The 9,737-nt window shown below is 41.0% G+C and overlaps 2 protein-coding genes across 3 annotated transcripts in view; both read left to right on the top strand.

Annotated features, from left to right (window-relative positions):
- The window catches only part of cdk21 (cyclin-dependent kinase 21), a 7,467-nt gene extending 2,756 nt beyond the window's left edge, over positions 1-4,711 (top strand). For both annotated transcript variants that reach the window (XM_020605526.1, XM_020605527.1), the window contains exons 3-8: positions 744-876; positions 1,298-1,465; positions 1,667-1,776; positions 1,923-1,973; positions 2,714-2,846; positions 3,842-4,711. In XM_020605526.1, the coding sequence (XP_020461182.1) occupies positions 744-876; positions 1,298-1,465; positions 1,667-1,776; positions 1,923-1,973; positions 2,714-2,846; positions 3,842-3,919 (673 nt within the window). In that variant the 3' untranslated portion in view covers positions 3,920-4,711. The remainder of the gene's footprint in view (positions 1-743; positions 877-1,297; positions 1,466-1,666; positions 1,777-1,922; positions 1,974-2,713; positions 2,847-3,841) is intronic.
- Positions 4,712-5,211: 500 nt separating this feature from the next.
- The window catches only part of svilc (supervillin c), a 22,585-nt gene continuing 18,059 nt past the window's right edge, over positions 5,212-9,737 (top strand). The window contains exons 1-4 of the mRNA XM_020605449.1: positions 5,212-5,317; positions 7,814-8,275; positions 9,321-9,476; positions 9,608-9,731. Of these exons, the coding sequence (XP_020461105.1) occupies positions 8,004-8,275; positions 9,321-9,476; positions 9,608-9,731 (552 nt within the window). The 5' untranslated portion in view covers positions 5,212-5,317; positions 7,814-8,003. The remainder of the gene's footprint in view (positions 5,318-7,813; positions 8,276-9,320; positions 9,477-9,607; positions 9,732-9,737) is intronic.

Here is a 9,737-nt window from a genome sequence, read left to right as displayed (position 1 = left end):
TATTTAAGAATGTAATTATGTAAGAATGTTAACACTCTGTTATAATTTTTTTAGTATATTACTTGTGTGGTGTAGAAGATAATTATTTATGTAGAGATACTGCTTGTAAACCAATGATGGTAAGATGATGTCATGGGGTAGGACTGGATAAGTCTGACTTCTTCCTACTCCATTCAAGCATGTACTAGGTATAAGCAAATTGATATTGGATTAGCATTTGTTGGATATGTGTAAAATTATGTGTGTTGACATATCAACTGTCTTTACATGCTTGAAAGAATAAATAAATAAATAAATAAGCTTGTCCTGCAGAGAAGTCTGCCAGATTTTTATCGTAACATATTAACACATTCATAAAACACCACACTCAACCAATTTAATCTATGGTAAGAATGCTTATGTAAACAGACCATTGTAGCCTTTCTCTACTTAAATATAAAGAATTATTATAGTTGTGTCTTTAACTATACAGTCTCAGCTAAACTTGTTTTGGCTTTATTCGGATTTAACACATTGCCCTCCCAGTTTCACTGAGACCCTTCTTTGTTTCTTTTTGGTTTGGTAAAGGTGGAAATTACACTTTAATCATTTCTGTGTATATATTGTTACTTTTAATCCTCCTTTAACCTTCTTTCATTGTTTAATCTGCTATAATCTTGTGATAAATATTAAATGATTATATGTAACAAAACACTTTAGAGTTTCATTTTTCTTTCCCCTCTCTCCCTGATTTCACCACTCAGGCTGTTGGACGCCTCTGCTGTATCAGTGGGCAGGAACTTGGACCTCACTCTGGTGCTGGAATACATTGATCAGGACCTGTCCACTTACCTTTCCAAGGTCCCTGTTTCTGGACTAAGCCATGACTGTATTAAGGTGTGAACTGACTTGTACCAGCATAATGTTGTCCATGACACATTTTTAAATAGCAGTGGTAAATTCAGGCGAGTTTTGATGATGGACAGTTGACAATTTGCTGAGCAAGTGTTTGCCCAAATATATCCATGTTCTTTTTTCCACTCATAACTATTTTAATGCTAGATTATTATTTTAGAAAATATCCAGGCTGCTAACAAGAGCTAAGTGCCTAGATCGTGGTATTATATCCTGTAGGACTTTTACGTTGGTCAAGTTTATGTGACGTGTTTACAAATAACTGGTGACAACTTTAATGTAAACAGCTGGTAAAATGTTATGACTAATATCTCCTGACTCAAAAGGAGGCATTCACTGAATTTGGACAAAGCTCTAAAAACAGACCAGTTAGTGCTGCCATGCTTCTTTCCTTTCTGTACAGGATGTGATGTTGCAGCTGCTGCAAGGACTGGACTTTTTACACACAAACATGGTGCTGCACCGTGACTTAAAACCAGAAAACATCCTGATCAGCAGCCATGGAGAAGTCAAGATTGCAGACTTTGGACTGGCACGACTCTATACCTTTAATATCGCTCTCACTCCAGGTGTAAGTGACATTATAATACAAAGTGGATAAGGACTTGTAATTGTCTCTAACACTGTTTTGGTGTATTGCATTAATAGTCCTAAATCATTTTAGAGCCTGTATGGAGTTCTTACATGTAATATAAGTATTCTGTCTGAATTGTTTCCCTACTTACCATTGTTTGTATTTCATTATTTTCCCTTCGCAACGCTCTGTGTGCAGGTGGTGACGCTCTGGTACAGAGCGCCTGAGGTGCTGCTGAACTCTGTTTACATGTCCTCCGTGGACATGTGGAGCGCTGGCTGCATCTTCGCTGAGCTCTTCCTCCTGAGGTACTGATGTTTGTGTCTGTTTGCTCTGTAGCTAGAAGAGATTTGTGATGCGGGGTGTTCGGTTTAAATTAAAACATTCTGTATAGTCAAAATAGAGGTAAAGCTGCCATATGACTTGTGTTGTGCCTTGTTCTTGTATCCCTCAGACCTTTGTTTCAGGCGTACACGGAGGTGCAGCAGCTGCAAAAAATCTTTGAGTGAGTATTTTCTTTGTGAGTAAAGATTTGCATCTGTGATGGTGATCTGCCTGTTTGTTCTACATTCCCCAACCCTTAAATCAGGCAGAGGCTATACTGTACCTGTGCTAAAGGTGTCTGTCTTGCTGATTCCCAAACTTGCTCAACAACCATGGAAACAGAATTAATAGGCTGTCTTTATAATGAAGCACAGATTAAGTAGTTTAATGATAAACGTGTCTGTCCAGTCATAAGCTGAAAAAAAGGTAGAAAAAATCATCTGGACTTGGTTTTTAGGTAGAAGATGTTCCAATCCATCTACAACTCTGTTTTGAAATCTCTGCCCAAACATTCCCACCCTAATTCACACTAGGACAATAGGTGTTGGTCCACATGTGAGGGTTCAAAGACAGGTAATGACGCTCACCAATACCAGACTATAACCACTCACTCGTTAGGGGACATTGTTGGCCGTCAGAGGACTGAAACACAACCCAGGGGGATAAACACCTCCTGCTCACCACCAGTCGGACAGAACTGATAAAGCCTCTTGGATGAGAGGTGAAACGTCTTTGACCTAAAACCAAGTCCAGATGATTTTTTCTGTGTTTTTTCAGTTGAATGATAAACATTTTCTTTTTCTGACCAAGTGAGCCAAAATGCTGCTGTCTGTCACATATTTGTATTTGATTTCACCTAACGTCAGAGTAGATTTTATGTTTTGGTCTTCACTGGTAAACATGATGCTTTACTTTCATCAGGGTTATTGGTTTGCCCAGCGAGGAGGACTGGCCCAAGGACAGCCCAGTCTCGTATGCAGTCGACTGGGGACCAAAAGACTCCTCCACCAAGCTGCTTCCTGTCCTGGGCCCAGCCGAGAATGACCTATTATCAGTGAGCAGATCTGTGTTTCTGTTTGACATGTTGCCATGCTTTCAGAGTCACACCACTCACTGAGGGAGACCGACTCTGTTAAGTTTTATATATAGAATAAATAAATTCCCTTCTGACTAATTAGGCATTGAATATAAGGATGATATAAATAATACATCAGAGTAGTAGCGATATTAGTAGTTTCACCTGGTGAATCTGACAGAAATTAAAATTAGTATTAATTTTTTTTTTATAAAAAAATTGATTTTATTTTATCAAGAAAACAAACCAAGAGTCTACAGGCCTGTTAGCATCCCTGTGAGGCTGTACTTAGGCACAGTGGTGCGCTGACCTAAATCTTAATGTCAGTGTGCTTTTGTCATGCTCACAGAGACAATGCTAACATGCAGGTGAAATGTTTATAATGTTCACTATCTTGGTTTAGTGCATTTGCATGCTAACATTTGCTAATTAGCATGAAAAGCACAGCTGGTGCTGATGGGAATTTTATTAGTTTTGTAGGTATTTGGTCCTAAACCAAAGTAGCCAAACGGACAAATTGTTGACCTGATGATGATACTAAAGGAAAAGTCATAGAGTTCATCCTGAGTGAGACATCAGTGTCTGTATCAAGTTTCGGGCAAAATCGTGAATGTCCCCCTCATGGTGGCACAGGAGGTAAAGACAGGGAGAACTATGCAACCATAAAATTTCATGGCAATCCAATTGTTGCTGACATATCACTGTCCTGACTGACTAATGCTGCTAGCATGACTACAATAGCAAATATTTGCCTAGTTACAGCTTCACAAATCTAAGGCTTATTTGTCTGCATTCATAGCTATTTAAATGTGTTGTGTGTGTTAAATGTTAAATGTTTTGTTATCTACAAAATTCCTGCTTTGGTCAGACCATGTAGATAGGTTTAGGATATTTGTTAAGTAAACTAATATTATATCTTTTTACTGTACTTATCTCCAAGTCATTTATAAGGTGCAATATGTCTGTACCTGCAGCAATGTTTGGCATTCAGACCAAGCAGTCGCATCTCTGCTGCCAAAGCCCTGGCTCATCCTTTCTTCATGAAGCACTGAAGTTTTCAGTCTAATGAGGAGTGGAAGGAAGAAAACTTCAGCTCCTTCCGTTATCATCGTTTCCCCCCACCTCACAATCAGCTGTATTTACTAGCTTTGTGCCATAAAATCCAACATACAGTTGTTCACAGACTGTTCACCAGCATCATGAAAGACGTTTTGAATGTTCTTACACTAAATAAACATGCTTTGCCATGGCTTTTATGGCACAAAATCCTCTAGTATACAGTTCATACTATAGATGAGAGTGAAACAGCCTGGATGGCAGCCATTTGTATGGCTGTACTTGTAGTTGATATGTATGTATTTGGTAAAAACACTGAGGCATGTTTTGAAGATTGGTGCCCTACAATTTACAGAGTTGTATTAATCTCTAAATTTGAAATGCCTTTATAATAGCTGAGTAACAGTAAGTTGTTCCCTGATTTAGCTATTTGATAATACACTGTGTATTTCCAAAAACATATAGTGTTACTTTGTTTTTGGTGATTGGTACTATTAAAAAGAGGAATTTTTTTTTTCTGTAAACTACTGACAACATTATTAACTCTACTGACACTACTATGAGCACCTTGATGTTGAGGAGTTGGTTTATGTTTTGTTTCACCCAGGTTCTTTTCTTCTTGTATACATTGGAGGAAATGAAACCCTTTTTTTTCCTTTTAGGTATTTATGGTGTATTCACTGGAATAATTAACTACACCTGTATTTATGTTGTACTCACCTGTATTTATGTTGTACTACTGCATGAGTTATGCTGTTCATTCAAGAAGCAGTTTTATAAATAATTGACTCAAAGATCTGTCTCATTTCTGTTGATTCACACGAGCAGAACAAATCGCCTCCCTTGTAATTTCACAGTGTGAACAGAGGGGGGCAGTGTTGCAACATGTAGGTGCGGGCCAATCACAGTGGATCCTCACCTTATCATGTTTGGGACCCCCAAGTTTATCTGTTATTTCAGAAGCAAAGATTAACTAGAATAATAGTTATTTTGATGAGAGTTCTTTGGTGCCCCCCCCCCTGTTTCACAGACATTACAAAGTGCTAGTGGTCCCTGATCATGCAGAGAGCTTTTGTTGTATATGTTTTCAGATCTGTTAAGTGTGAGGTAGAAAAATGTTAAAGGAAAAGACGAAATACTATAAGAGGGGATATAACGGGCAGTTGGCAATTTATTAATGTTAACAGACTCCCGTTGTAACAAGCTCCACAAAACGTGCCTCTCTGTTGCCGTACTCGCGGCTCTATTAATACTCCCTCTACTTAATACGACCAGCCTTGCGCAGCTGCAAGTGTGTCTACATTAGGAGTGACAAACCGTGGAGAAGGGTCAGTGAGAAGGCAGAGGAAAGTAGCGGCCCCACTCGTGCCCAAGTCACACGGCGGGCAGAGCGTGTAAGTACATTTTTTTCCGCACAACAAAGCTTCATTGTTTTTCTTTTCAGTCACGCGTTAGATCGACGTTTGCGTATTTTGGCGTTGGTTATGGTGATTCGGCCGTGTGCCAAGTGTTGGTTCTGTGCTGCCTTTGGAGGATTGAGCTTGCAGATTTAGTGTTGAGTCACTGTGAGCCTTTTGGCTGAACATTTTACCTATAGTGAAAGAATAACCCAATTCAATATTAATTATATATGCTTCTAGCTGCCTGAGCGTGTTTAGGCACGAATTACGCATGAATGAAACTGCAGACCCCCTCCCTTCAATTTGCGGATGCGTGTCCCCAGTGGCTTAATTGTGACATTTGCCATCTGGGTGAGAACTCCGTATATTTGCGCACGATATTCATGGTGGGTGCATGAAGAGAGCTGCTTTCCGGCGAGTTATAACTTCGACTGGAGTTGCTGATGTCAGTGTCACACATTCCGGTCTTACTCCTGAATAATACAAGGGTTTGAAAATCATCCATATTCGTGGTTTTTAAGATGTTTACAATTTTTGTGTGCAGAATGAATGACTGTGCGCCATGGTTACAGGTAGCTCAGCGAGATTTGTACGAGTTGCTTCTGCATAGAAATATTATAACATACATACATACACATTTTTTTTTTACTTTAGGTCACATCCAAGATGATGATGCCATGTACTTTTTAAAGTTAGCTGGTTTTGCCGTTGTTTCATGGATGAGGGTCGTTCAAAGTCACAATGATACTACACCCTGCTTTGAAAAGTATCTTTTTGACTTGATGTGTAGTTTTCAAATGACAGCCACTTCAATTAGATGTTGTGATTTATGACTGTTTTCAGCTCATGCTCCACCCCTTTCATTTTCAGGCACATTGCCATGGTGCCACTTAAATCAGTTATTCTGTCTGTCACTTACACACAAGTCCTGGACCTACAAGTGTTCAAAAATCACTTTGATTTATTCTGTTGTTTGTTAATTAGATACATTTTAGTTTTAAGTCTCTTGTTCAGCCCCTCTGGAGATTTTTTTTTCTTCTTCCTGTTCATTTGTGCTCAGCCACTGGTGAGTGAATATCAGCTAGTGTCATTGGATTAGAAATTCATGATTCTTATTGAGTTAAGATGGCTTTTTCCCCACTTAGCAATCCTCCGGCTTCTGACTTGACTTTTGTTCTTTGCATAAGATGGTGTGACTGTCATCTTTTACTCATGTTCTACCAGCCAAAACAGAGTACGACTTGAGATGCTTGTTACTCTGTGGGTCTGGACACGGAGGCGAGTCCTTCCTTCTGTTTGGCTGGTTGTGTCCCATTCAAGTGTGCTATGAAGGGTTGCCACAGATGTACAGAACACAGCACTGAGCTTGTTGTTTCATGCAGGGATCACAACAACTTAACAGTTCAGGCCATTAAAGCTCTCTGTGACACAGACATTTGGGATTTGCACCTTCTGCTGACAGTGTCCGCAAATGTGTTTATTCTGGACTGGATGTCTGGATCATTTGGTGCATCTGATGAATAAAAGGCAGATCTGCCCAGTAGTAGTTAAGATTTTTATGTTTATGCTGCATATTAATCACATTAGTTTTGACCACTTAAGGTATATTGCTCCAGTAGTCTAATGGCAGCAGTGAAACTGATAAAGTATATGTAAAATTTTATCTGTTACTTTGAGCTTTACTGCCACCACAGCTCTACAGCCCTCCAGCTGATCTATCTGGTACACTAAATCCATTTCTCATGCCTCTTTGGTCTGATTCCATTGTGCTTCGTGCACCAGGAATGCTGACACCCAGAGGTTTTGGAATGCACACCGACGCACATCGTCTTCCCACATATGCTCTCAGGCCTTTGCCAGCCTAGCTGATGGTTAGCTGCTGTATTTAAATGCAAATTGTCTCAGATCAGGGTTGTTTATACGTGGTTTAAAGCCTCAGACTTTATTAGTATTGTTTGCTCAAATGCAAACATGTGCAGTAGCCTCAAGGCCCTGTGTGTGCATGGTTCTTGGGAACATGCATCACTATGTATATTTATACCAATTTGAAATTACAGCTAATCTAATTTGGCCAGTGTTCTGACAGATAACATGCACTGTATTGCATAACAGTGTTCAAACTGGCTTTGGAACTTGTTGGATAACATTTGAAAATGAGAACAGTGACTTTTTCAGCATGTTGAAAAAGACCAGCAAGCCTGCAGACTTGGTGGCATCAATGCTTGGACCCAGAGAGGCGTGGAGTGGCTGTGGTGTTGAGTTTCAGTGCAAGGGGAGATTCCTGCATGGCACTGGAGGCTGGAACAGGTCATCTTACATGGACTCGAGCAAGAGAGGGACTTGAAATACATAAACAATATAGTTTAAAAAAAAAAGTGTAAATATATAATGAAGCCAGCATTAATGTTGTCATGGACCTTTCTAGGCAGATGTATAGTAGATTGCTAAAGGACAGTTGGGTAATATGCATTTTTCTCTTTCTTGTTTTAGGAGGAATGTTTAACTCACTGTTGTAGAGATTGGTTTGAGACCTCTGATTCATGGAATCTGTCATCACAGCAAAGATTTGATGGGATCTGAATCTTGCTGAAGAAAAGTTTGGCTCATGTGTTTTGCCTTAGCTGGAAAGTGAAGGAAGAACAACCCATCTGCGCTCCATTCTTCAATCCTTCTGAACACCATGGAAAGCCCAGCTCCGGAGCCCAGATCAGAGCGGATCGCCCGCTATAGGGCTGAGAGGAGACGAGAACTGGCTGAGCGTTATGGCAACATGGAGGAGCTTCCTTCAAAGTGGGTGAGGAGGGATGGGAAAGAGGCACATGACTCGGAGAGCCAAGCCCACAGAGTAATGGTGAACTCAGATGGCCTGAGTGAAGGAGTGAATCGCAGGACAGGAAGGGTTACAAATGGACTAGAGGCAGACACTCCTGTGGAGTCCAACAACCTGAGGAGGTGAGTCATGTCTGGATTAAGTGATGACCTCATTGATTGGAGCTCGAGGAACAATGCCAAACTCTAACTGCTGACACTAGAAGTAAGTTGCATAGTCACTGGACAACATAATGTAATGTGGACACAGCATAGAGAAGGTATCTTATTTTTGTCTTTTATATAGTGTTTATTTGTATGGTTATTAATTTGTTAGTGCATTTTAAGAGTTTGGTCAGGGCGCCACTGAAAATGAGAGCCTTTTTTCCCCTGGTTAAATAAAGGTTGATGATGCTGATGTTCCTGCTGCCATGTGTTAGAGAGCCGGTGCTTTGGATCAAACGCCAACAAAGTAACATGGCTGCTTCATAATCCTGACACCTGCTTCAACCTTTTCATCTTGACAGTAGTTACTGTCCCAAAATAACATAATGGATATAGTTGGTGTAATTGCTAGTTACAGTATGCAGCATCATGTTAATCAGAACCCTGAGAGAAGAAGGATTTCTTGTAGTTGCAGATGATTATGGAAAATATGCTTTTGAGGGGTTGTTCCCTTTGCATTTGCTACCACTGAACAACTTGTTTCTTGATTTTCAGACTCAAGTAAAACAAATAAGGGAATGCAAAACTTTTTATGCCTTTGCAATCCCACTCATTAAGTAAATCAAGCTGGACTGCCCATTTTTAAACTTGGTATGTTTCTTGTCAGCGACCTTTCAGCAGCACCGGCTCCTTCACCAGTTGCTCTTCAGCCTTTGTTACTAATTAAAACTCGAATCTAAATCGGTGGGTCCCAGCACGGAGTTTCAAAGCCAGTTTTATTCTTCCTCTGCATTTGAGAGCTGCTACTGTCCCAGTTCGACACTTATCCCATCATGAGCTCTGGGTGCTTTTTCTTGGAATTATAGAATGTTTTTACTATCTATATACTCAGAAAAAAAAGTACAAAATGTCTCATTCCTCCATTGGTGTCACATGTTTTGGTAACATTTGATGGAACTGAGAGGCTTCCTCACCCCACGTCCCACAGCCTCACCTCCTTCCCCTCACTCCTGCCCCCCTCCAGGCAGGGTTCCCAGGACTCTGCCAGCATGCAGAGCAGGGACAGACACCTCGTTCCTCCTGGACCTGATGCTCCTCATCTCCACACCCGGGTGTCAGTTGGCCAGTTGAGAAGTGCCCTTCTGCAGCAGACTGGCAGTGGAGTGCAGCTAGAGAACGCGTAGGGCCACCTGCATGTGTGCAATCCACACTGTCACCATCAGACTGTGTAACTGGGATAATACAGTATGTCTTTGCCTCAACATCTTCTTCCCTTTTCCTCCTCCTGCTCTGTGTCTGCATGGATACCAGCTGCCCTGATGCTGGGCAAGCCACGTCCTCCCTGGACTTGGCCATGAAGTCAGGCTCTGAGGGCTCCTCGAGACGCACCCGGCGTTACCTCCCCGGCGGGTCAAGTGGCGGGCGGAAGAACAGCGCACGC

This window comes from Monopterus albus, unplaced genomic scaffold, assembly GCF_001952655.1.
Source record: "Monopterus albus unplaced genomic scaffold, M_albus_1.0 scaffold70.1, whole genome shotgun sequence".
In the NCBI taxonomy this organism is placed as follows: domain Eukaryota; kingdom Metazoa; phylum Chordata; class Actinopteri; order Synbranchiformes; family Synbranchidae; genus Monopterus; species Monopterus albus.
The sequence above is the reverse complement of the archived record's forward strand: the minus strand, read 5'-3'. Positions and strand labels throughout refer to the sequence as shown.